The 27,849-nt window shown below is 39.2% G+C and overlaps 1 protein-coding gene and 1 long non-coding RNA gene across 2 annotated transcripts in view; one reads left to right on the plus strand and one right to left on the minus strand.

Annotated features, from left to right (window-relative positions):
• Positions 1 to 27,849, minus strand: part of cfap20dc (CFAP20 domain containing) — a 55,094-nt gene that overhangs the window by 13,331 nt on the left and 13,914 nt on the right. Inside the window, 3 exon segments of the mRNA XM_047346845.1 lie at positions 12,273 to 12,509; positions 16,462 to 16,803; positions 27,353 to 27,666. Of these exon segments, the coding sequence (XP_047202801.1) occupies positions 12,273 to 12,509; positions 16,462 to 16,803; positions 27,353 to 27,666 (893 nt within the window).
• LOC124856443 lies at positions 20,752 to 23,650 on the plus strand. Its single transcript, XR_007035331.1, has 3 exons — positions 20,752 to 21,137; positions 22,783 to 22,911; positions 23,335 to 23,650. It is a non-coding gene; the product is annotated as an uncharacterized LOC124856443 (long non-coding RNA).

Genomic DNA, 27,849 nt, shown 5'->3' on the forward strand with positions numbered 1-27,849 from the left:
TACTCTTTGCATTGCTTGATTTAATTTAGGCTCTGTCCCACTGCCTTTCTTTATGTAATCCTATAGTAGAAACTAAAATTGCACCCTGTGGAATTCTGCAGGTAAAACAGACTGATGATGACATGTTACCTGGAAAGGACCAGGAAAGAAAAAACAAAAACTGAAACTGAAGGTTAAAAACCATTTCAGTATTCTACTGTAACATAAAAACAGTCACGTATGTCATCATAAACTTACATTGAGTAGAACACCAAATTGCATCGTCTGTTCTTAGAGGTACATCATTTATTTTGAACAAACACCATTTTCTATTTGCCTGGCAGCAAAATGTTGTTTGAAAGTTCCATTCAGCAGCTGCAGCTGATGCACTGATGGCCTGTCTGACACACACGTTGCTGTTGAGCTTCTCAAAAAAACACATACAAGACAACTAGCTTTTACAGCTGACATCTCAATTGCTTGTATTGTCTCACTGTGTTATCATCAGTGATCGTCAAGCCGTAGTTTATTATGCTCCACCTCATACCCACTTTTGTACATAAGAATCTTGCATGTGAAGTAATGTGTCCCTGCAACAAAAATGAGAAAACCTTAAGAGCTGTGTTTTTGTTCCTTAACTTATCAGCTAGGACAACAAAAAATAATTATAACATACAGCAAAAAGCCTTTAATAAAATATTTCAGTGGAATCCTACTGGCCAACATATCTTAATAAACCATAACAGATAGTTATTGTCTACCTCTAGAGCATTTCTTTTAATGAAGGCTGTTTTCAGGAGATGAGTAGTGGTCCAGTTCCTGTCTCAAGGCTGTTCTCTTTTATTTCCTATGTATGCAGCTCCAGCTGTTTACTTCCACTGTTTACTGCCCAAACAAATTTACAGACGAGGCAGTAACAATGAATATTTGTTCTTAAGTAAAACAAATGTGTATTGTGTAACTCTTACAGAAACCTTGCTCCGCTGCGCATTCAGATGTAATTATGTTACATGTATAGTGTGAATAAACCTTTCTTGGCCATAACAGGAAATGTTATTCAGATTTATTAATTATTAAAGAAAGCTGCTTTCTTATTTGTTTATTAACTAACTATTTTTCTTAAAACATTTTGCTTCATTATAAACCTTATTTTAAAAAATGAAAGTACAAAGAAGTCAATGTCTGAAAATAGAAAAACTGTGTCGACTCTAGAAAGATAAAAAATGCATAAGGGAAAACTGTTCCATATCAATTTCTGTACACAGAAATTTAGAGATGAACATGTAAATCAACTGGTGAGGTAAAGGGGCTGATCTTTCTCTTGATTGGCCTGTGTTTGCACGAGCTACCAGGTCACACTGATAACATTCTCCTGTGTGTAAGTCGTTACTGAGGGAAGAAGACTCAAATGCCCCTTTTCCATGTGCTCTACTTTGGTCGGCTTCACTCCACCCAGCCCGTTTTGTGACTGTTTCCATCACTGGCTTTTCTGGACAGGTACTGGCTGAGCAGGGCCAAAATATGATGAGAACAGACTTCTGTTCATTGGTTGGCATTGTTAGTTGTACATCAGTGGCATGAGAAAGTGTTCACCAAGGTAACGCAGAGAATGAAAAGCCCAGGATTTTAATGCATGGTGCAGTGCTGGGAAAAGCTCCAAAAACTCAAGAGTGACAGCAAATTTGTCAAAGACCCCAATGACCGGAGCGGGTCAAACCAAAAGCCATGGACGTCATTTATGGCCATCGTCCCACGAATGCGGACGGGAGGGTAGTCTGGACTCCGCAACCGCACTGTCTTAGGAGGACATATTGTGCGACGGTGAGTGTTTATTTTACTTTGCACGGCACAAGACGCAACTGGAGGCTTCCAGCCACACCTCCAGCCTTCAATAGAAACACAACAGGTTTACTGCCAAGTAGGGCAAGGCAGAGCAGAGTGGAGTGGAGTCCTGCACTGTTGGAACCGTGAATGGAAAAGAGGCAAAAGTTAGTTATTTTACTGAGTTGTTTAGGCCATGCCAACTTTTCCTGCAGGCTGCTAGTTTGAAACAGATAACAGGAAGCTGCACATGCTGCAGAAAACTTGCACCATTCTATCCTATTGAAGAGTCCAGTTTTACCTGTCATGGGACATGCTGCATTTAAAAATATTGACAACCTTTTTGATATTTCACAGTTAAGGTAAGGGTCTGCTTATTCTACGAGATATACACACACAGACTGCTGTCAGTAATGATGATTATGCCAAATGCACTAACTACCAATATGAGATCCTAAAGGCAGCTTAAAATGTCAACTCTATAATCATGTTGTCTTTGGTTTTTGAATAGTAGTGAAACCCTGTTTAACAGCAGAGCTTTGTAGCACTGACTGACTCTCACATCGTGTGATGTCCTTTCTAGTCCTAATCAGTGCCATTTCTATTTTTTCTGATTTATAGTTGGACTATTGTTGCACTTTATGCTATTCTGTACATAGGTTTGTTATTTATGCACCTTACATGGATTCAGTAGACCAATTTTGTTCTAATACACATTGTATGTTGGTACAATGAAAATAAAGACTTATGTTAATATAATTAATCATGATTGAGCAGGGCAGAAATGCTCCTTGAGGCGCCTTTATTGTTCCATCCATCCATCCATCCATTTTCTTCCGCTTATCTGAGGTTGGGTCGCGGGGGCAGCAGCCTAAGCAGAGAGACCCAGACTTCCCTCTCCCCAGCCACTTAGACCACATCATCCGCAAAAAGCAGAGACGCAATCCTAAGGCCACCAAAACGGATCCCCTCAACACCTTGGCTGCGCCTAGAAACTGTCAGTAAAGTTATGAACAGAATCGGTGACAAAGGGCAACCTTGGCGGAGTCCAACCCTCACAGGAAACTAGTCCGACTTACTATCGGCAATGCGGACCAAGCTCTGACACTGGTCATACAGGAACCTAACAACCCGCATCAAAGGGCCTGGTACCCCATACTCCCGGAGTACCCCCCACAGAATTCCCCAAGGGAGACGGTCGAACGCCTTCTCCAAGTCCACAAAGCACATGTAGACTGGTTGGACGAACTGCCACGCACCCTCCAGGACCCTGCAGAGGGTTTAGAGCAAGTCCAGTGTTCAACGGCCAGGACGAAAACCACACTGGTCTTCTTGAATCCGAGGTTCGACTATCCAACGGACCCTCCTCTCCAGAACCCGCCGTATAGACCTTACCAGGGAGGGTTAAGAGTGTGACTCCCGTATAGTTGGAACACACTCTACGGTCCCCCTTTTTGGATAGGGGGACCACCACCCCGGTCTGCCAATCCAGTGGAACTGCCCCCGATGTCCACGCCATGCTGCAGAGTTAGCCAACACAACCCTACAACATCCAGAGCCTTAAGGAACTCTGGGCGAATTTCATCCGCCCCCCGCCTTACCACCGAGGAGATTTTTAATCACCTCGGTGACCTCAGCACCAGAGATTGGAGAGCCCGCTCCAAGGTCCCCAGTCTACGCTTCCTCAGTGGAAGATGTGCCGGTGGGGATTGAGGAGATCTTCGAAGCACTCCGCCCACCGACCCACAGGATCCCAAGTTGAGGTCAACAGCACGCCCTCCCCACTGTAAACAGTGTTGGTGGTGTACCTCTTCCCACCCCCCTGAGACACAGAATGGTGGACCAGAATCGCCTCGAAGCCGTACGGAAGTTGTTTTCCATGGCCTCACCAAACTCCTCTCACGCCCGAGTTTTTGCCACAGCAACCACCAGCCGCATGCCGCTTGGACTGCTTCCGGAGTCCCACAGTCCAAAAAGACCCGATAGTACTCCTTCTTCGGCCTGACAGCATTCCTCACCGCCGGAACCCACCAGCGGGTTCGAGGAAGTCCACCAGCGGGTTAGAGGATTGCCGCCGCAACAGGCACCAACAACCTTTCGACCATAGCTCCGGTAAGCCGCCTCAGCAATAGAGGTACATGGCCCACTCAGACTCAATGTCCCCCACCTCCCCCAGAACATGTTTGAAGCTCTCATGGAGGTGGGAGTTGAAGCTCTGCCTCATGGGAGACTCCGCCAAGCATTCCCAGCAGACCCTCAAGATTCGTTTGGGTCTGCCAGGTCTGACCGGCATCCTGCCCCACCATCGGAGCCAGCTCACCACCCGGTAGTGGTCAGTGGAAATCTCCGCTCCCCTCTTAACCTGAGTGTCCAAGACATGCAGCCGCAGATCAGATGACACGGCAACAAAGTCGATCATCGAACTGCGGCCTAGGTGTCCTGGTGCCAAGAGCACATATGGACACCCTTACGCTTGAACATGGTGTTAGTTATGGACAATCCATGACGAGCACAGAAGTCCAATAACAAAACACCACTTGGGTTCAGAACGGGAGGGTCATTCCTCTCAACCACATCCCTCCAGGTCTCACTGTCATTGCCACCGTGAGCGTTAAAGTCCCCCAGCAGAACAAGGGAGTCCCCCGGAGGGGCGCTCTCCAACACGCCGTCCAAGGACTCCAAAAAGGGTGGGTAGTCTGAACTGCTGCCCGGTGCATAAGCACAAACAACAGTCAGAACCCGTCTCCCCACCTGTAGGCGGAGGGAGGCTACCCTCTCATTTACCGGGTTGAACCCCAAAGTACAGGCGCCGAGATGGGGTGCAACAAGTATGCCCACCCTAGCTCAGCGCCCCTCACCAGGGGCAACTCCAGAGTGGAAGACTGTCCAACCCCTCTCAAGGAGACGGGTTCCACAGTCAGAGCCGTGCGTTGAGGTGAGCCCGACTATTTCTAGCTGGAACCTCTCTACCTCGTACACCAACTCAGGCTCTTTCCCCACCAGAGCGGTGACATTTCACGTCCCAAGAGCCAGCTTATTTATTGCTACAATAAATGAATTAATGATTTACGAATCCTACACATCAGATGTTTTCCCTTTTAAATATTGAAAGGGAGACAGCTGTTATTTATTATGAAATGGAAAAAAGTATGTAATAGCTTGTGCACACTAAACATTTAAGTGTTTAAAAACAAAGAAAAAAAATAGTGAGCTCTAACTCTTCTGTACTTGGTTTTTGTTAATGTAAATACGTCCGTCCCATAACACGGACGATTAACTGTATTTGTACATTATTAGTAATGCAGAGAGAGACAGCTCTAAATGCTCCTTGTGGTTTTTGAGAAAGGATTATTTAGTATTACCCTAAACAATTTATTTATTTCAGTATGAATAAATGATTTTGCTGTTATTTATAGCTCTTGAAGAGAAACTGGAATCAGGTAAAAGCTGTATCAGCAGGTCAAGGCTTTAAAAAAAACTTTGATCAAAACTTGGCTACAAAATCTCTGATCAGTTCATTTTTACTTAATGGTATTTTAATTTTAGAATTAAAAAAGTTAGAAGTTTGGGCTTTGAATGTGCTGTAGTTATTACATTTTCACTTCAGGAGGACAGAGGAAGATTAAACTGACTGGTCTCTCTTTCTGCCTGGGTGCGTGGGCTTTTCTCATGGGCCTACAACTACAGACAATCCAAAACCAAGCATGTTAGGTTAATTACTGATTCTGAACTGGGTATGAGCACGAGTGGGTGTCAGGTTGGCCCTGAGATGGACTCGCAACCTGCCCAGGGTATACTCCACCTCTTTCCCAATGTAAGCTGGAAAAGATTCGGCTTGGTGCAACCCCTACCCTATAAGATAAATCACGTATAACTAATCAATGTATAGGTTTATATTTTTACATTACCATCTATATTAAGAATTTCATAAACTTTTTAACCATCATGAATTATATATGGAATGAGACCATTATGTAAATTATTTAGCATTAGGCTGGGCTTTTTTAACATAAAGGTTACATTAGGGTTAGGCTATGTAACTTATATATTAAGTGCTTGTATCCACATGGTGTTGTATATGAACGATGGAATCTCTTATCTGTTTCTCCCAATGATGAGAAAATGTTTGTGGCTGCATTCGACCTCCTATAAGAAAAGTGCTGCACCAAGCTGTTTCAGAGCTTCCTCTCCCTTTATTCTGTCAAGCTGATCCAAGTGCTTTAGGTAAAAAAATAATAATAATAAAATCCCTGAGCTTTTTTAAAAGGTGCTGATGTCATCAGTGTTGCTACTTCTCAGGCAACTACCCAAAAACATAGAAAAAGTCACCCTAGCACCCACAAAAATGGAGCAGGAGTGCAAGCCGTCCTGAGTTGTGGCAGGATTCGTCAGAGAGGTGTTTTCATAAAAAACACAGGAATGCTCCATTTGTTGGGGAAGATTGTCAGGGCGCTCTGTGTTGCTGGTGATTGTTGTGCTTTTATCACAGTGCAAGTTGTCATGAGCTGTTTAGCAACACTGACATGTAAGAGAGCTCTTTTGATCAAGCGACTGGATGAAGCTCTCTACCAATGCTTTTGTGGCATTTAAAATACCTGAGTGTAGTCGCATGCCTTATCTATTTAAATTCTTCACAGCGTCTGTCACAAAGTTATCATGGTAAATTCACAAATGTTTATGTACAAGAAAAGAAAAAAGAAAATGAATTACAAAAAAAAAATTATTTAATGCACAATAATTTGTTTGTGCATTGTCATTTGCTACATGTACTGTTTTTTGGTTCTGCTTCAATTAGACTTTCACCTGTAGCTTTTGTTGTTAAGAGATTTGCAGAAGTATTCATTTCCCTTTGACCTTTTCCCATTTTTTTCACATTGAAAACATAAACTTCCATGTATTTTGTGATTTTTAAGTGGAGGTAAAAGGAGAGATGATTTGTTTCCACAAATCTAGATCTCAAAAATGCAGCATAAATTTGTATTTACCCCCTTTCAAACCGATACCCCTAAATAAACAGTCCACCTGTGCGTAATTCAATCTCAGTATAAATCCAGCTGTTCGGTGAAGGCCTTGGAGGTTTGTCAGAGAAGATTAGAAAAATACAGCATCATGAAGATCAAGGAACGGCAGACAGGTCAGGGATAGAGTTGTGGAGATGTTTAAAACAGGGTTAAGTCATAAAAATATGACAAGCTTTTAATATCTCACAGAGCACTGTGCAATCTGTCATTTGGAAATGGAAAGAGCATGGCACAATTGCAAACTTATCAAGACACCCACCTTAACTTACAGCACTTCTAAAAATAGCATTAATCAGAGAAGCAACCAAGAAGCCCATAACTCCAGAACAGCTGTAGAGATCTACAGCTAAAGTGGGAGAATCTGTCAACATGAAAGCTATTAGTTGTACACTTTATACGCCTGGTCATTATGGAACAGTTCAGTAACAAAGCCATTATAGATAGAAGGCTGTTAGTAGTTCCATTTACAATTTGCCACAATCAAAGCATGGAAGGTAGAAAACACATTTTACATGTATTTTTGGAATACATGTAAAATGCATTATGTGGCAGAAAACTAACATTGCAAATCACCCCGGACACACCATCACCACATGATGGTGGCAGTGTCATGCTGTGGAATTCTTGTCTTTGTCTGAGGAGGGGGAAATCTTTAATGATGATGGGAAGATGGATGGAGCTAAACACAGGTCAGTCCTGGAGGAAAAGATGTTTCAAAAGATTCGAGATTGGAATATACAGTGGGGAGAGCAAGTATCTGATGCACTTCAGATTTTGCAGGTTTTCCCACTTGCAAAGCATATAGAAGTCTTTCAATTTTATCATAGGTACTCTTCAACTGTGAGTGACGGAATCTAAAACAAAAATCCAGAAAATCACATTGTATGATTTTTAGGTAAATAATTTACATTTTATTGCATGATATAAGTATTTGATCACCTAACAGCTAATAAGAATACCGGCTCTCACAGGCCTGTTAGTTCCTCCTTAAGAAGGCCTCCTGTTCTCCACACATTACCTGTATTAACTGCACCCATTTAAACCCGTTGCCTGTATAAAAGACACCTGTCCACAAACTCCAAACAAACTCCAACCTCTCCACCATGGCCGAGACCAGAGAGCTGTATAAGGACATCAGGGATAAAATAGTAGACCTGCTCAAGGCTGGGATGGCCTACAGGAAAATAGCCAAGCAGCTTGGTGAGAAGGCAACAACTGTTGCCACAATTATAAGAAAATGGAAGAAGTTCAAGATGACTGTCAATTTCCCTTGGTCTGGGGCTCCATGCAAGATCTCACCTCGTGGGGCATCAGTGTTAATGAGGAAGGTGAGGAATCAGCCCAAAACTACACGGCAGGACCTAGTCAATGACCTGAAAAGAGCTGGAACCACAGTGGCAGAGGAGGAATGAGAGAAGGTCATGTGGTCTGATAAGACAAAAATAGAGCTTCTTGGTCAAAACTCCACTCGCCATGTTTGGAGGAAGAAGAAGAATGAGTACAACCCCAAGAACACCATCCCTACCATGAAGCATGGAGGTGGAAACATCACTCTTTGGGGATGCTTTTCTGCAAAGGGCGACTGCACTGTATTGATGGGAGGATGGATGGGGTTATGTATCGGGAGATCTTAGCCAACAACCTCCTTCCCTCAGTAAGGGCATTGACGATGGGTCATGGCTAGGTCTTCCAGCATGACAACGACCCAAAGCACACAGCCAGGGCAACTAAGGAGTGGCTCCGTAAGAAGCACCTCAAGGTCCTGGAGTAGCCTAGCCAGTCTCCAGACCTGAACCAAGTCGAACATCTTTGGAGGGAGCTGAAAGTCTGTATTGCCCGGTGACAGCTCCGAAACCTGAAGGATCTGGAGAAAATCTGTATGAAGGAGATGTCCTAAATCCCTGCTGCAGTGTGCAAACCTCGTCAAGAACTACAGGAAACATATGATATCTGTAATTACAAACAAAGGTTCTGTACCAAATATGAAGTTTTGTTTTTCTGATTCAAATACTTATGTCATGCAATAACATGCATATTAATTACTAAAAAAATCACACAATGTGATTTTGTGGATTTTTGTTTTAGATTCCGTTACTCACAGTTGAAGAGTACCTATGATCAGAATTAAAGATTTCTATATGCTTTGCAAGTGGGAAACCTGCAAAATCGACAGTGTGTCAAATACTTGTTCTCCCCACTGTAGCTTCACCTTCCAGCAAGACAACAACACTAAATATACAGCCAGAACTACATTGGAATGAATTAGCTCAAAGTATATTCATGTGTCAAAGCCCAGACCTAAATCCAGTTAAGAATCTGTGGCAATATGCTATCTTTCTCCTGGAGAAAAAAGCTTTTAAAATAGTTCAAATAGTCTGCTTGTGACAAAATGAGAAAAATATTTAAAAAGCACAAATACTTTTGCAAGGCACTGTAAAGAAATACACCAAAAATTATGCATATCCAAGTCTTACTTTATGGTCTTTCAGTTTAAGAAGATGGTGTCTTCAAAATAATAAAAACAAAGAACCACTCTTTTTCTGATAAAAAGTTTTTACACGGTCATCTAACAAAGCGCAGACCTGAGTTAAATAGGAAAAACACTGTAGGACTTTGTTTTTCCAAAAATAATCTCGTAAATATAAAGTCAGAAACCACATATACAGGTCCTTCTCAAACAATTTGCATATTGTGATAAAGTTCATTATTTTCCATAATGTCATGATGAAAATTTAACATTCATATATTTTAGATTCATTGCACACTAACTGAAATATTTCAGGTCTTTTATTGTCTTCATACGGATGATTTTGGTTTACAGCTCATGAAAACCCAAAATTCCTATCTCACAAAATTAGCATATCATTAAAAGGGTCTCTAAACGAGCTATGAACCTAATCATCTGAATCAACAAGTTAACTCTAAACACCTGCAAAAGATTCCTGAGGCCTTTAAAACTCCCAGCCTGGTTCATCACTCAAAACCCCAATCATGGGTAAGACTGCCAACCTGACTGCTGTCCAGAAGGCCACTATTGACACCCTCAAGCAAAAGGGTAAGACACAGAAAGAAATTTCTGAACGAATAGGCTGTTCCCAGAGTGCTGTATCAAGGCACCTCAGTGGGAAGTCTGTGGGAAGGAAAAAGTGTGGCAGAAAACGCTGCACAACGAGAAGAGGTGACCGGACCTTGAGGAAGATTGTGGAGAAGGGCCGATTCCAGACCTTGGGGGACCTGCGGAAGCAGTGGACTGAGTCTGGAGTAGAAACATCCAGAGCCACCGTGCACAGGCGTGTGCAGGAAATGGGCTACAGGTGCCGCATTCCCCAGGTCAAGCCACTTTTGAACCAGAAACAGCGGCAGAAGCGCCTGACCTGGGCTACAGAGAAGCAGCACTGGACTGTTGCTCAGTGGTTCAAAGTACTTTTTTCGGATGAAAGCAAATTCTGCATGTCATTCGGAAATCAAGGTGCCAGAGTCTGGAGGAAGACTGGGGAGAAGGAAATGCCAAAATGCCAGAAGTCCAGTGTCAAGTACCCACAGTCAGTGATGGTCTGGGGTACCGTGTCAGCTGCTGGTGTTGGTCCACTGTGTTTTATCAAGGGCAGGGTCAATGCAGCTAGCTATCAGGAGATTTTGGAGCACTTCATGCTTCCATCTGCTGAAAAGCTTTATGGAGATGAAGATTTCATTTTTCAGCACGACCTGGCACCTGCTCACAGTGCCAAAACCACTGGTAAATGGTTTACTGACCATGGTATCACTGTGCTCAATTGGCCTGCCAACTCTCCTGACCTGAACCCCATAGAGAATCTGTGGGATATTGTGAAGAGAACGTTGAGAGACTCAAGACCCAACACTCTGGATGAGCTAAAGGCCGCTATCGAAGCATCCTGGGCCTCCATAAGACCTCAGCAGTGCCACAGGCTGATTGCCTCCATGCCACGCCGCATTGAAGCAGTCATTTCTGCCAAAGGATTCCCGACCAAGTATTGAGTGCATAACTGTACATGATTATTTGAAGGTTGACGTTTTTTGTATTAAAAACACTTTTCTTTTATTGGTCGGATGAAATATGCTAATTTTGTGAGATAGGAATTTTGGGTTTTCATGAGCTGTATGCCACAATCATCCGTATTAAGACAATAAAAGACCTGAAATATTTCAGTTAGTGTGCAATGAATCTAAAATATATGAATGTTAAATTTTCATCATGACATTATGGAAAATAATGAACTGTATCACAATATGCTAATATTTTGAGAAGGACCTGTAAATGTGAAACAATTTCACACCATTGTTTAATCTACAAGTAGGCTGCTAGTAATGACAGCATCGCACAGTATCGCCTGGGGGAGAACTTCTGTCTGGGCTCTAACAGTGGCTGCTGAAGCAGGGAAACCAGCGACAATGGCACGAATGACAGTAGTGGGAATCACTGAAATCACTGCATCCAGGGACAAGAAATGGCTTGTCATTTCCTGTGGGTGCCTGCCTTTTCTATTAAGGTTTCATGATTATCTTCTGGTTCTAAATGCATCACTACATTTCTGTTGGAGGTTTTATTTGTTACAGTGTCTCCAAATCTATATTTTCTCACACAATGTTGTACTGTGTGTTTATTTGCCTGCTTCTCTCTTTATTTAAAAGCATTTTCGTTATATACTGTTGGTGGTGCTGTTGTCATACTGTGCACATTAAGACTTTAAAACCGTGCAGCTGACTAGAGCTCACTCCTATAAATCTCTCTCAGTCCTTCATTAAAAGCTGCATCTACTATAGGTTTCAGAAACTTTTTTTTTTTTTATTGATAACCATATCCATGTCTCCTCGAACCAAACCACAAGATAAAATCCCTTTGGTACTACTCCTGTTTATGTGCAGCTTGAATCCCAGAACTTTAAAGGAAACCTGCATGTATAGAGTTGCTAACAGCCCCAGAACCTAAGCTTTGTGATGATTGTTATTCACTCGGGACTCTACTTCGAAGCCAGCAATGTTCTGTCTTCATAAAAGAGTCATCCATATGCTAATGGTCCATAATATAATGACCTTCAATAGCCAAGAGCAAACTGCACCATCTTTGAATTCTGTAAAGACTTCTGGGGGATAATTTCAAATGACCTAAATAATTTTCAGTCACTGGAGGTGCTATGATATGATGCCAGTATAGTCTTAAAAGCAGAAAAAAGGCCAATAAATGTGCTGCTATCTTCTCAGCCCTTTGTAATGCAGAGAGGGGTGTAGAGAAGAAGATGCATTAGCACTTCATGGTGGCATATGTCGGGTCTTGAAATGGAAATTAGCAAGAGTGAGGGTCGACCAGGGTCAAAGGAAATATTTTAGACAGAAGGACAACCTACTAATGACTACATCCCTCTTCTGAACAGGGTTTGTTAGGAAAGAGTTAACAAGAACTGCTGGAAAGTATCAGAGCGTGATAGTGCATACTTGTGGGATGTGGGTCCAGGTTGAGGCATCGTCACTGCTCAGGCTGATGCTGACATCACACTGGTGGATTTGAGATGCGCTGAGGGCAGGAGCCCTACATTCATCTTCGTCCTGCTGTCTTTTCAGGCTTGCCAGCATTTGAAGCTCCTCATCATCTTCACACATGCCCGTACTGCCGTGCAGTTGTGAGACATAATTACTTGACTCAACAGTCCTCGGCATCTCATCTTCTTCTTCCTTTAAATTTATCACCCATAAAAGAGAGATTACTTATTTGGAACCTATCCAATTTATAGTTTTGTTGTAAACTACACACTAAATCCATAGATGTGACAATCAGTGCCTAGAAATATATTAAATACCCCTTGAACTTTTCCACACGTTGTTACACTTCAACAACAAAATTAAATATATGATTTATGGATAAAATGTTAATATTGTGGCATTAATTTGTATACAGCCTGCCTGAGACAATACTTTGTAGAACCACCTTTCCTAGCAATCACAGCTTTTGAGGTATATCTCTACCAGCTTTGCACACCTAGAAATATAGTTTTTTGACCATCCTTCTTGACAAAATATCTCAGGCTTCGTCAGATTTGATGCAGGGTGACGAAGAACAACAATTTAACGTCGGGACCTAAACTGGTCATTCTAACACATGTATTAGCTTTCTCAAGTCTTTTGCAGCTTAGCTTCGTTAGTCTTCCCATCAACACTAACTGTCCGTCCAGAAGAAAAGCATCCTCAAAGCATGAAACTGCCTTTACCATGTTCTACTGTGAAAATGGTGGTTTTAGGGTTTTAGTTGTCTGCATCGCAACATTTTTAATGTCAAAAAGTTTTGTTTGGTTTTATTTAAACAGAGCAGGTTGTGCCTGGCCAGAGAATTTAGGATAAAACTATTTAAATATAGAGTTCATTTTCTTTGTGTGACTTAAAGGAGTGCTAAATAAGCTATATTATTTGAGGTGCTAACAGACCTCTAAGCCTTGATGGTAGTTTACTTGTTTTGGTTGTGTTTTTAAAGTTAAGACAAACTATTTCAATGAGTGGTTTAAACACTGATTGTCCGGTAAGGTGAGTTTTCTGTTTTATCTGTGTTTTCCAACCTCCTTTTTACTAACCTGCATAAAATATGATCAGATAGTTCTTACAAATAATGCTAAAAAGCTATAGCTCTAACGCTAACAGAGTAGCTACCAGTAGTTTGTGATTACTAATTCAGCAAATATTTTATTTTTAAAATATTATTTTAATAAAATATATTCTGAATTGCATTGTAAACTATTTGTTTGAAAAAACACAAATAGTTTTTTTTTTAAATTAGTTTTAAAGCTAATTTGGCCTTATCACCAATTCCTCAAAACAAACCTTGGTTGTTAAACAAGCATTCACATCGAACTGTGATCTGCACCAATTTAATGGTTATGGGTTTCGGTTTTATTATTTTGGTTACTTTTTTTGCAGTTTATTAGTTTTCCTCATTCTTCTCATTTTTACTTAATAGTTTAGTTAACTGTTAGTAGCCTAATTAAAGTGTCTGTTAATTAAATCATTTTAACTTGAAGTTTAATAATTTTTCTATAAATTCTTATATTTTAGAGAGAAGTTGTTTGTGTTTATTCGGTATACGTGTGCAGGGCTTGCTGTTTGAGAACGCCAGGGTCCAAATTCACTCCTTCATCTATTGTTCCATAATACCACCCCTCACCAGGCACGTATTCATAAAGCAATGACTGAGACTCAGAGCTGTTTGGCTATTAATTCCTGATAATCAAGTGATGCCCCGACTTTGTAATTTTGATCAAAATTACTAACTTTGTTAATAATTGCTTTCGGCACTTAATGATAGGAGTGTGGAACTAATAACTATCCTGTCAACAGATTATCCCACCTGAGCTGTTTGTTCACTAATGCTGTCTAAAAAATATGTGAGGCCTTAATTAAAAGCTGTATTATGTTGGGGTTTAATTACAATGTAAAAAGATGGTGTACGAATACATCTGTAAGTATGACTTCTTTGCAGCCAACATACGAGTGAAAAGCCTAACTGCAGCAATGAAGCCAGGATAACATTAAAGTTGTGCTTGACTTGCTCTGTTGTTTTGACCCTCTTTAAACAGTGCATCTATTGATTTAGGAGGCTCTTATGGTAACTTGATTTGTCAGACAAAGTGTAAGGAACCCTGGTGGTAAATCAGTGGTAGTCAATACACCAGAGCTGCAGGAGGGGAACAAACTCCTTGTCATATTTCTCTGACAACATTTCACTCAAAGCCGTCACTACATGCTGGCTGCTGGAGGTGGCACAAACCAGCGGTGAGGAGCTGCACTGATGAAGGATGCTGCGATATCACTCAGCAGAGAGTTGTGTACATGCAAAAAGCAACAGCTTTGTGACAGAACTTGCTTCAGGGCTTGAGAGGACTTCAGTTGACTCCTCTTAGATCCTAGATGTTGTCGATATAAGCAAGGGACTCCCTCAATTGTTTATAGTATAATTCTGAAAACATTTTAAACCTTTAAGCTGTCTGAAATAACTGATCACACAGTGCTTGTAGGGACTGGTAGACAAGAGTATTGATACACTTTAAACTTTTACACATTTTTACCTTAAAACTACAAGCTTTATTGTATTTTTGTGGGATTTTATGTAACAGACCAGCACAATATAGTGTGTGACTGTAAAGTAGAAGGAAACTTCTACATGCTCTTTCTTTTTTACAGATACAAATCTGAAAAGTGCAGCATTCATTTATATTTAGCCCAATTAAGCTCTCCATCCAATCTAACTGAGCTTGAGCTATTATGCAGAAGAAGAATGCCAGTCTCTAGATGTGAAAAGCTAGTAGAGACATACCTCAGAAGACTGTACCTGCAGCAAAAGATAGTTCCATATATATAATGCACATAATATAATTAATTAACATCTTTACCATTTCACATTCAGTTAAGCATGCAACAAGTGTAATTCCCAGTTGTAGATCATTTAGAAAATTAAAAGAATACACTATTTAACCAGAACAAAATAGCTAAATATTTATATTTGTGTTCAAGGAAAACTAACAGAAATAGGAGAATACCAGTTAATGCTATATTTCTAAATTCATTCAATAGGAATCGCTTTTATTTTGGATAACTGGAAATATCTGTGTATTGACACTAGCTAAAGAGTGAGAGAATAGGATATCCAGTTGTGTTGGGCTTATTTTGTTTTAAACAACTCAAAGTCAGAGGTCAGTTGGAGATTATCATGATGCTACAGCAAACATGAAGTATCAAACTCAGACAGCTGAATACAAATTCGCATTACACTTTTCATGCTTTTTATATGTAAAATTTGTTTAAATTTAAATTTTGTCTTAGGTATATCACATAAATTTATAATGAAATACACGAACGTTTGTGGTTGTAAAACACTGCAATAATAATGTTATGCATTATGATAAAATGCCTTTATATGCTGCCTGTTTGCTACAAGTCCTCAAAGCTTAATTTTAACATTATGGCTGAAGGTAAATATGATATTTACTGTAAGTTCCATCCAGTCACAACAATCAAGCCCTCTTAAAAATATTATGATTATTTTCATTCATTAATACATTTTTGTGGAAATAAATATTCCACTGTGGTGTCTATAAGCTCCCGACCAGCATTGAGCCCACCTAACTTCTGTGAACTCTTTGTCTGATGTTTGATGCAGGACAAAAAGTTTTTGGTGGATTTATCTGAGCGTTTTGGTAAAGGAAACAGATGCCTCCAGGGACTGCTGATAGTGACTCAGAGTCAAGTTTTGACCGTTAAATTTACAGAGAAATGTACTCCAAGAAGGTTATAACCTCTTTTTCTTAGCAGATCTATGTCCATTTCATTTTATTGTTTTCAGTTATTTGTTAAAATATCAAGATAAAGCAGTTATGCAAAACCTTAAAAAATAGAAATGATAATAATTATGATATTAAACAAAGATTTTTGGCTTTGAACTGATTTTATGGGCATAGATTGCATCTTGTGAGTGTTGACACATAACATCAAATAGAGGGAGCTCACAATGGAGGGAATTAGGTGCAGTGTCTCATTCACAGCTATTCAGTTAATTCTAAGAAGGCAAGGGAAAATTTTACCCCTAGAACCAATTTGAGAGACATAGTGTAAGATGGGTGAGTTTTAAATCTGTGAGTCCTACCTTATGCTGTTTGGAGTTACTGAAGTGAACTTCTTGCAGAAGTCTCCTACAAAGTGAAACACTGATGTTGTCACCCGAAACCAGATCTGCTTTTTTGGACTTGTGGCCACATCTGCTGGGTGAGAGGGAGCGTGCGGGGGCTATCCTTAATGGTTCAGCTCTCTCACTGCATGGAGACTGCACGCAGGTGTTAGTTAAATCCTGCTTCTGTGATGCCAGGTTTGTATTTGGAGATTCAGGAGGATTCTCAAGCTGCACATGTTGACTTGTATCAGCAGATCTGAGAGTAGCAGGATAGGACATGCTAGTTTTTTGATGGTGGAACATGATGTGGCTCATTTCCTGAAAGAAATACAGTGTTTCAGTTAAGTAAATATTACATTAAATAAATATGAAATTAAGCATGTTAGAATGTTTCAAATCAGAATTGCTAAACTTGTATGCTTTGTTCTGCTTTTTAGAAGGATGTATGCATCCTGAAATATTTGAATAAAGGCAAGTAACCTTTGCCAAAGTGTTAACAACTTACACTTACATGGATCGCTTGGAATGCTTGAAATTAAGTTCTGTTAAAAGGTTGTAACCTTTTAACAGAACTTAATTTCAAGCATAGCATAGCAAGAACTTAATTTCAAGCAGTGAATCTTTTATCTCTGGTGGCATTTTGTTTCTTTTAAATCCAGCATAGTTGTTCCCATAGGATGAAGCTAACAGCTAATTTGAGAAAGGATAAGTGGACTTCTTAGATCTTAAAACAACTCCAGTCTGGGAAGTGACACAGATATGTAAACACTAATCTGAATTTCCTGTTCTTACTACCTGCTTCATACAGGAAGATCATTGGTGGTGCATGCCTCCTAACTCCCCTTCCCATGTGAATAAACACAGGCTTCTTTATAAATAACTATCCAACAGAAGTGTTGTAATTTTTTCTATGTCGTAGTCAAGTCTCAAGTCTCTAATGACTTCAATTAATTTTATTAATTATGAATTCAAATCATTAGCCATATATATAATGCACATAATATAATATATTTACTATTTTCTGACATTTAGTTTAGCATGCAAACAGTTGTTGTGATATCCAGTTGTTTTGGGTTTATTTTGTTTTGAACAACCTAAAGTCAGAGCTCAGTTGGAGATTATTATGATGCTACAGCAAACCAAATCCAAAAGGATTTTTAATAGGAGAACATCTCTGTCAGAGCTGCAGTCTATTGGCTTGCTTAATGGTGGCAATAAATAAAACCAGAAGAACTTGGGTGTTGCTGTTAACTCCCTGCCATTAAAGGGAGTTAATGGCAACTTCCAAGTTCTTCTATTTTAATTTAGGAAACATTACAGAGAGCCCATAATTGCTGTGCATAATGTTACCATAACAACCAGTCAGTCAGTCAGTCATTTTCTACCACTTATTCCATAGTGGGTCGCGGGGGAGCTGGTGCCTATCTCCAGCAGTCTATGGGCGAGAGGCGGGGTTCACCCTGGACAGGTTGCCAGTCCATCGCAGGGCAACACACAAACAACCATGCACACACTCATTCATACACCTAAGGGAAATTTAGAGTGACCAATTAACCTAACAGGCATGTCTTTGGACTGTGGGAGGAAGCCGGAGTACCCGGTGAGAACCCACACATGCACGGGGAGAACATGCAAACTCCATGCAGAAAGACCCCAGGCCAGGAATCGAACCCAGGACCTTCTTGCTGCAAGGCAACAGTGCTACCAACTGCGCCACCGTGCAGCACCATAACAACCAGTCATTTGTATATGCTACAGTACCTTAGAAGGGACAACATTAATCATTTGCTAAACTAAGCTACACTTCAGGACCTCCTTTCATACATGAATACATGAGAAAAAGATTGTTCCTTAGACCTTGAGTCCAGGCCAAGTCTCGTTTTTTTTTAAAGTGTGAGTCTAAGTCAAGCCTGCAGTTGTTTTTTGAAACTTAAGTATAACAAGTGTAAGTCGTACACTTTAGGCCCTACCTCTGCCATCTGTAAAATTGAATAAATGATGTTCATCTGAATTTTATGATATTTTTGATATTGGATCTGGGATCAACTAATCTGGCTTTATACTAAATGAAGATTCCATTAGGGTTATGTACTCCTGGAAAAACATTAAATGTTTAAAACCTTTTAAAAGAACCTCACTTCAAAAATCTTGAACGATCCTTTTAACTTGACCTCACATTAAGGAGGGCTAAGACTTAAAATTAGCTAACCTGCCAAACTAATATATTTTGAGTTAGATCTCAACACTCCAGCTTCAGATTTGTGCCTGCCAATGAGGTTATATAAGCCACTGGAAACTATAAAAGCAATGCATGGTTCCTCTCTCCACTGATATGGAATTCACAACTTTGAATACCAAAAGTTATCTTAGCAAGCTTCAAAGATAAATGTTGCTAAAATGTTGGTGACTTGCTCCTTTAATGGGGATGGGAGCTGAATTCACAGTGCAGAATTCAAACTGTGACCCACTTTCGCTGCACAAGAAAAGAATAACAAAAATCTCACACATTTCTCCAAAAATGTAATCCAGATCAGTTGACCACTGTAAACTGTACACTAAAGGTAGCATGCTTTGTTTGTTAAGATATATGTAGCTAAACTGGTTAGCAAACCCACAACACTGTGCATTACTTGACTCATTCAAGGGTAACATATATGAACTGCTGATGCTTTGTGTGGACAAATCGTCGGTGATAATGCAGAAAGGGCTATGAAAAGTTTCTCTCCTTTGTATTGACAGTCTTTTTTTCTCAATGTACAACTGGGTCGCTAAAAAAGAAAAAAAAAAATCCATTGCAACGTTTGTGAGACAAAGCTGACAACAGCTTCTGTCGTTCTCCAAGGAGCAAGCTACACACATGAGACACACTGTTCAAGCTTACACTGCATGAATGTTTCATATCGAAAGCATAGATTTTCTGTGGAGCATTAATTTAGTGTTATTCTGCACTATTGGTTACAAACTGACATTGATTTAATATCCTTACTTGATGAATAGATGCATCAGATTCTATTTATATTTTAATAAACCACGTTTTCAGTGATACTGAGAATTCCCAGCCTAAAACCAATGTTTCTCTAATTATGTGTCCTCTCATTTTTCTCTCTTTGTAAGTTCTTCAGAAAACAGATAGTCACAGCTATAGAATGTTTTTAAGTGATTGCTGGCATATGTATATTTATTAAGCTCATTGTATAGCCATTATGTCTCCCAAATGAAGTCCTCCTATTCTAACTTCAGCACTATCTCTTCCTTCCATTGTCCATCTCTTAGTTTTGTTTAGGGTGAAATGTTATCATAAGCCCCTGGAGGTTTGGCGCTCAGTCAGTCCACATATTGTTTTTCCCTACTCCATTTCTTTGCTTTATCATTTTCATAAGTTCAGGTGAATAAACAATGAATTACATGTATTATTGAAAGGCTGGATATGGGTGTGGCTGCAAGCATGAATAAGCTTTACTGAGCTGCTGTGCCGTCCATTGTTTGAGTTATTTTTACATCAAAACAACTGTTTTCCTCTAAAACTTATAACAAACGTTACCTTGGTCCATTGTTTCTGATACATTTCAAAGTGTTTCATATGCTGAAAGTTTGTTGCTTTGTTCTGCTTTTAATATTTCTCTCTGTTTAAAAACTAATGTCTGCACAAGAGAATTGCATGAATCTGATGTAACACTTTGAAAGATAAAAATGCACCAATTTCAGAAAAGAGCAACCTACAATAAATTAATAAAAATCAAAATCAGACTGACCTGTGTTGGATGGATAAACATATGGTTTAACATTATTGACAAGGTAGCAACTGTGTTGTTACCCTACTATGAGCTTGCAGTATTATAAGAAAGAATTTTGTGTTGACAGTGTGGACTCCTATAAAAACATACAGCTGGTGTTTTAACAAAAGTGGGTAAAACATCTCACAGAGATGAGCGTAACGCCACTAATTGGCTTTTGGATGATTAGGCTTGAAGTTTAGTTTGAGAACAGCTTTTTCAGGAGTAAGCATTTACTGAACCACATATTATTAACAGAGGTAATAATAGAAGATATTATAAAGGGTTTAGTTTTTAAATTTACAAACAAAGTTACAGCTATTCACTCTTTATCCATTTTGAACTGTAACCCATAGTGATCTTTCAAACTGTCTCTGCCTGTTTTTGTTATGAAACTAACAATCTTCCTTTTAAAAGATGACGAAAATGTGGATGACCGTAACCTAGAAATAACAGGTGTAGCCAATAGGTGGAAAAGCATAATTAACTGCCTCATAGATCCTCAAAACTAACAGGACTAAAGAAACCTGGAAAACTGATCCATTGCCCCTTTTCCATTAGTACCTACTCTACGTGACTTGTGTCAGGTCAGCTACATGGTTTAGTTACTTTTCAATTACAATTGAGTATCATCTCAATGTGGGCAGGATCGTCAATAGCAAGGCGACCCAACAGTCTGAAAAAGTAATGTGATGTGATTTGTATTTGACACAAACACAACAACAGGCTTGACTGCTGCTTGGTCTATGGTTATTGTCAGACTCATAAAAAAGAGACCCGGAGAAGGCTGCGGGCAGCAAGATGAAGAATAAGTACAGGAGAGAGAGAAGCCATGGAGCAGTATTAAACTGAATGGTGCAATCTAGAGGACGTGTGAGAGTAAGCTAACGCTACCTAATGCTACCTTGCTATAGTGATCATATACACAATAAGCCCAGCATACAATGATTTAATGCCTGAAGATATTAGTTTTTAAAATATTCTGTGAGTAGTGACGCCATCCCCTACCCAATCAGTGACCAACAGTCTTCTGAAGTCGCATTTACAGCATGGGTCTGCTTGGTCTGTACCGCAAGCAAGCAGGTACTAAAAATGCTAACAGTTCCACAAAACTGTTATTAATGAATGGTGACCAGACGTCCCCGATTTCCGGGGAATGTCCGTATTTTAGACAACATGTCCTCGGCTAAAGCTGTCCCTGGAAATGTCCCCGATTGTATGGTTTTGTGAATGAGAATTAAAAAATGTTGCATGTAGACTACTATTAAGGTTCCCAGGGGTAAAAAGCGTGAGTGAGCATATTACGAGCAACAACAGCTATTACATTAGCTGGTCACGCTGCTATTAACGTTACAGAGAGAATAGAAGAGGTGAACGCACTGCCTTCAATAAGGCTTGGATGTCTTTTGTTTTACAAAAGGTGAGGTCCAAAATGCAAATTCATTCATTCATTCAGTTTATTTATATAGCGCCAATTCACAACACATGTTGTCTCAAGGCACTTCACAAAAGTCAGGTACATACATTCCAATTAATCCTAACCATTGAACAGTGCAGTCAGATTCAGTTATTTATTCAAATTGGATAAAACGTTTTTCTGTCTAAGGAAACGCAGCAGATTGCATCGAGTCAGAGATTTGTAGCATTCCCTCCTCCCGGATGAGCATGTAAAGACAGTAGAGAGTACCTGGCGTTGACCTTGCAGCAATCCCTCATACTGAGCATGCATGTAGCGACAGTGGAGAGGAAAATCTCCTTTTAAACAGGAAGAAACCTCCAGCAGAACCAGGCTCAGTGTGAGCGGGCATCTGCCACGATCGACTGGGGGTTAGAGAGAACAGAGCAGAGACACAAAGAGAAAAAAGAAGCACTGATCCAGGAGTCCTTTCTATAGGAAGGAAAATTAAATGTTAATGGATGTAGCCCCTTTAGTCGTTTCACCTAGAAAGAAAGAACAGATAAACTCTGAGCCAGTTTTCAAGGTTAGAGTCTGAAAGAGAGCACATAGAGTTAGTTACAGTAGAAGCTCAGTCAATCGCCATGTCTAGGAGAGAGAAAGGGTTAAACACTAAAAGACAGAGCTATGTGGATCATCGGTAGAGGGTGAGCATTAAGTAGTTTCCAGCAGAAGCTTGGACAATGCCCCTCTCCAGAAAGGTGTCACAGGTGGACACAGAGTCAGGCCAGGTGTAGCTTCTAGGAAGAGAAAAGAGAGAACAAAGTTAAAAGCTGAAATAACAGCAAATAATGCAAAATTGGAGAGCAGTGTGATAATGTAGCAAAGAGGGTGAAAGTGGTCATTATGTCCTCCAGCAGCCTAAGCCTATAGCAGCATAACTACAGAGATAGCTCAGGATAACATAAGCCACTCTAACTATAAGCTTTATCAAAAAGGAAAGTTTTAAAAGTAGACAGTTTGTCCATCTAGAGCCCACTGATGGCCATTATTATACTAAAGACCACAACGATTGGGATACCTCTCTCTGCCAGATTGACCATTAACCAAGCTTTTATGAACCAACAGAGCAACAAATGCGGAACGAGAGCACAGGGATTAGCTGCAACTGAGTGAAGGAGAGAGGAAGAAATCACTTTTTAAGCATTGCCTGAATTAGGAAAGAAGAGCTACAGTGTCAACAACGGTTCATGCAAAGTAAGATGTTTTAGAATTGATTGGTGACCTTTAGTTTATATTTCGTTTTGATCATTTATTATTGTGATATGGGAACACAGATGTTCAGGCTGGGGGGTGTTTGTCTACTCAGTTTGGACATATGAAAGTTCACAAAAATAAGGCAATCAATAATAGGGAAACTGAATGAGGCAAGAACTGCATGAACTGAGAATGATTAGGAGGGAGAGATGTGCATTTCTTCTGTTATATGAGCTTGTAGCTTGAGGTAAAAAATAGCTGCATTTCTTTACTAAATATAGCAATTTTGGTATTTCATCAGCTGAGGAAACTGGTCAAATAACCAAAGAAACGTTAATATTTATAAGATTATTACATTTTCAATATGTTATACGCTGTTATGTTTTTGGAGAGGATTGTGATTATATTATGTCTCTGTTTTAGAAAAGTAAAAGACTGATAGAAGAGGAGAGAGGAGGAAAATAGAAAGATAGAAAAAAGAGTGAAAGAGCAGAGGAAAATTGGAAGAGTTAAAGAGAGAGGATGAAAATAGACTGACAAAAAGAAGAGTAAAGCTAAGAGGAAGAAAAGAGCAGAAAAGTGTTTCACAGAAAAAGGAGGAAGACAGATACATTACTACCAAGATTACTTTATTAGTTTTACCGCTCTTGGGAAATGCTAACAACAGTGTGAATAGACACTTTCTTGCCATTACACCTGATTTGTATTGTTTAATTATGAATAAATATTTTAAAATAAATTAAAACGTAACTTCAAATGTTTTCATTATATCTTGATAACATTTAATCCTTTTAATCGCCAAGCTGAAAATGTCCCCGGATTTGATATCAGAAATCTGGTCACTTTACTAATGGAAAAGCCTAAAGAGCGAGTAGAGCCTTACCGAACCACACTGAGCTGGGACTGGTGGAAAAGGGGCACATGTAGCTATAGAAAATTCAGAAAAAGCAGGATAACAAGAGTGAATAGCTACTATTACTACTGCATTATAACACTAACCTGACAGTGACCAAATGAAACGTATAATGATGGACAAACACTAGGACTGGAAAAACAGCAAATGAATGTATGGTAAATAAACAGGAAAGACAAACTTCAAAAGATAAAAATAACTGAAAACTCCAACACACAAAAGAAAGTGTAAAAATGACAAGTTTAACTCTAGAAATTATCAAATGTACCTGTCCACATTCACAAACAGATTGTGACATTTTACTGAAATATGCAAAGTGCTAACTATAAATTTAAATCTGTAGTAACCTTTGTTGTATGTAAAGCTTCGGCATTGATAAATCAATAGATCTGAACATATTTAGCCTGTAAATTGGAGACACTAGTCCCTTGAATGTAAAGCTATCATTTAACTACATATTTTTTTATAATGTCCCCAAGTCTGCATGTGAAAGTCAATTTGAATCAGTTTTTCTTGTTTCTGTAATATTTTCCAAAGTATGACAAGGAAATCCAGAGTTTTACAGTGAGGTTTCTGTTCAGCAGGACACAAAGACACAAAACACAGTTGTTGCTTAAAACACAAAAGCAGGTGGAAAGTTATGTATGTAAATTACAGTAGTTTTTTACAAGCACCCCTATCTTAAATTACCTACAGTGTTTTTATTTTACAAGTTTCACAAAATCTTCATAAACATTTGGCTCAGTTTCTTTTCTACAATAATTTTCATCTGTATAACTTTTTAATTTGTAGTATTACCAAAAATGTAATTGCCATAATACTTCAATGTTACTTTTAACTGGTTGCACAAAATTGTCAGAAATGTTCTTATTCTGGTCTTAATAAATTTCCTTTATGTGACTTTATCAAGATCCTCTTCTGCCTCACTCACAGGTGCTTATGTACCCATCACTGCAGCTCAGGAAGGTTGCATGTGAATTACCACATGAGTGGGACTGAAAGGTACTTATACCAATACAGCAAGGTTTCTGAGTGCATTAGAGAAATGGTGGGTTTTTACTTTGCTACATACAGCATTTAAAAGCAACACTGTATTCGATTTATATGTCTGTAACAAAACTAAAGGATAGAGCAAACTAAAGCCCCTAAAACAAATTGGATATTTTTTTAAGAAAATGTGCATTAAAATATAGAAAGATATTTACTACTTATAACAGGCTTTAGGTTATTGCTGCTACAGTAACTCACAATAAATCCAGAGTGGTTTTGGTGCATTACAGGTTATGTGCGGTTTGCAGGATTGTATCCCACAACATAGATGTATTTATATTTTATAATAATGTTAAATTTAAACAGCATGCAAATTAGAATGAATATCGTAATATTTAGTGCATGTGAGACACTTTATATCATGATGTTATTTACTTGAAAATGTATTTTTCTTACTGGTTGAGAAGAAGGCTGTCCGGTTTCATTTGGAAATATTCTCTATTTCTATAGTTTGTGCACTTTCAAAAACGTTCATTTCCGTAGTCATAATTGTCCAGAGTGCTAATGGTCGATACAAAGCACAGATGTGTTTAAATGTTGGTGTAGAAAAATAAGTTAACTGACACAAAGATTTACAATGACTAAGCAGTGGTGACTTTCCAAATCAGTCAGTTAAAAGTTCAGAGGCATTTTTTCATGTTTTTCTAATGTTTATGAGAGGTTTTCTGCAATAATAGATGAATCAATAATAAAAAAAAAATAGCAGCAGATGAAAACAATTACATACAAAACATGATACTGTATTTTGAAAACTTCAGGGCGTCCACTCGTACGGTCGTGTTTGTTTCTTTTGAAGTGCTCTTTTTCTTTTGAAGTGTTAAGACGAATTCAGTGAAGAGGCTATATGATCATTTGATTGCATAGAGAGAAAGATGTTTTTCTCTAACAACCTGTCTGCATGTGGGTGTGTAAGTGTGTTTGTGAGAGGGTGTGTGGGTGTTCAGAGTGAGTATGCGAATGAGTGTACCATGTGATTCCTCCCCACATACAAAGCAAACACTTATTCTGGTCACTGTCGTTTCATTTATGTGGTTTTTAGCTTGTTTTGTATTATGATGCGTATAACTTATCATAAACTATAAATGTGATACTAGACTATGTGATTAAATTATGTGAAATTACAGCTTTGAAAAGGACTGAGCACTTTTAGCTGGGGGGAGGGTTACTAGATATACAGTGCCTTGCCAAAGCAATGATATGCCATTAACGTTTTTCCCATTTTGTCACATTCCAACCAAAAAACTAAATGTACTGCAATGCACACTATTAGAATTAAATTTCATAAATCAACAGAACCCAGTATTATTGCATGCATTTTTATTCAGTGCCTATTTCTTTGATACCCCATAATGACATCCAGTGCAACCAATCGCCTTAAAAATTCAGCTAATTAGTTATAAGAGTGCAGTTGTGTGTATTTTAATCTCAGTGTAATCATACCATTTCATAAAGCCCTGAAAAGGGTACAACTACAAACCAAGATGTGGCCAGCTGCCTAAACTAATCAGACTGGCAAGGAGAACAATAATCAGAGAAGCAGCCAAGAAGCACATGGTAACTCTGGAGGAGCTGCAGTGATCCACAGCTCCGATAGGACAATTAGTGGTTGTGCACTCAATATATATGGTTTTTTTGGAAGTGACAAAAAGAAAGTCATTGTTCATAGACAGCTCTAGGTATTGTTGGGGATACAGCAAACATGTGGAAGAAGGTGTTTTTAGTCAGATGAGATTAAAATGTAACTTTTTGGCCTACATGCAAAACGCTATGTGTGATGGAAAACTAACATTGTACATCAACCTGAAAAAAACACCATCCCAATGCTTTAACATAGTGGTGCCTGTATCAAAGATTCATGTGACAGGATTACCCAGTCAAGATCTAGACCTAGACCCAATTGTTAGTCAGCGGCAAGACTTAAAGGTTTATCCTTACAGACCGTATCTATGTATTCTGACTGACTTATTAACACGTTTTAAATAAGTAAAAGTAATTAGCATCTCTTTGAAGATAGCTCTTTATAACTTTACTTCAACAGTTTTAATTTCCCTGCTCAGCATTAAAAGAATCCTGCTCTTCGATACAAACAGGAAAGTGATTACCATACAGTATCATGTGCTGATGAGCAACCCTACTGACTTTTGAAGTGAAATATGCAACATTAAATACTTCTCTTCCAGTAATAAAACATATAATGCATCCTGACGTTTACGACTGATCAGGTTAAAATCAACTTTTCAAATTCAAACAAATTAAACTGAATTTAACTGGAAACATATTGTGGGTCTGAATCACTTTAAATGACTGCTAGAAACATCGTAACAATGCTGTGTAAAATCTACCAAAACTCTGTCAAACGTAGTGCTCTCTGTGATATAAAGCAGATGTTATCCTACTCTTTTGTAATGAATGATCTAGTACTATGTAGTAAGTGCATTGAATAAGTGTGATTCTGTGGCTCACAAAAAACAGACATACCTCATCACTTTCACTGCCAATAAAGTCATCTTCAGGCTGCGCATGTCGCCGCCCTCCACCAGTGCTCTGGGCCTGACCATCTCCCAGCTCCATCTTCTCCTGGTCACCCTGGCATTGCCCTCGTTTGGGTGAGTGTGGCTGGGACAAGAAAGTGAACACCTCCTCCTCCAAAGTGAGCTGGGGCTCGGACCCCTCATTATTATCCCAGCTGTTCCAGACCTCCAGGTCAGAAGACAAAGCTAATCGAAGTTGAGACTCTACTGGTGTGGGGGCAGCTTCCATCTTGTCCTTGGCAGGGTTGCAGCTCTGCTCAACTAGAATTATAAATACATACATTTATCATGTGCTCAAGTTAATTTTCTCTCTGGCTGTTTTTGATGATTAATTTCTCTATGAACAGAATAACATCACCTTCATGATGGGGGCGATGGTATTCTATTGATAAAAGCCACTTGGCAATCTTAAATACCAGTATGTAATTAATTCTTCTGCCTGGA

This window comes from Girardinichthys multiradiatus, chromosome 20 (assembly GCF_021462225.1).
Source record: "Girardinichthys multiradiatus isolate DD_20200921_A chromosome 20, DD_fGirMul_XY1, whole genome shotgun sequence".
Classification (NCBI taxonomy): Eukaryota; Metazoa; Chordata; class Actinopteri; order Cyprinodontiformes; family Goodeidae; genus Girardinichthys; species Girardinichthys multiradiatus.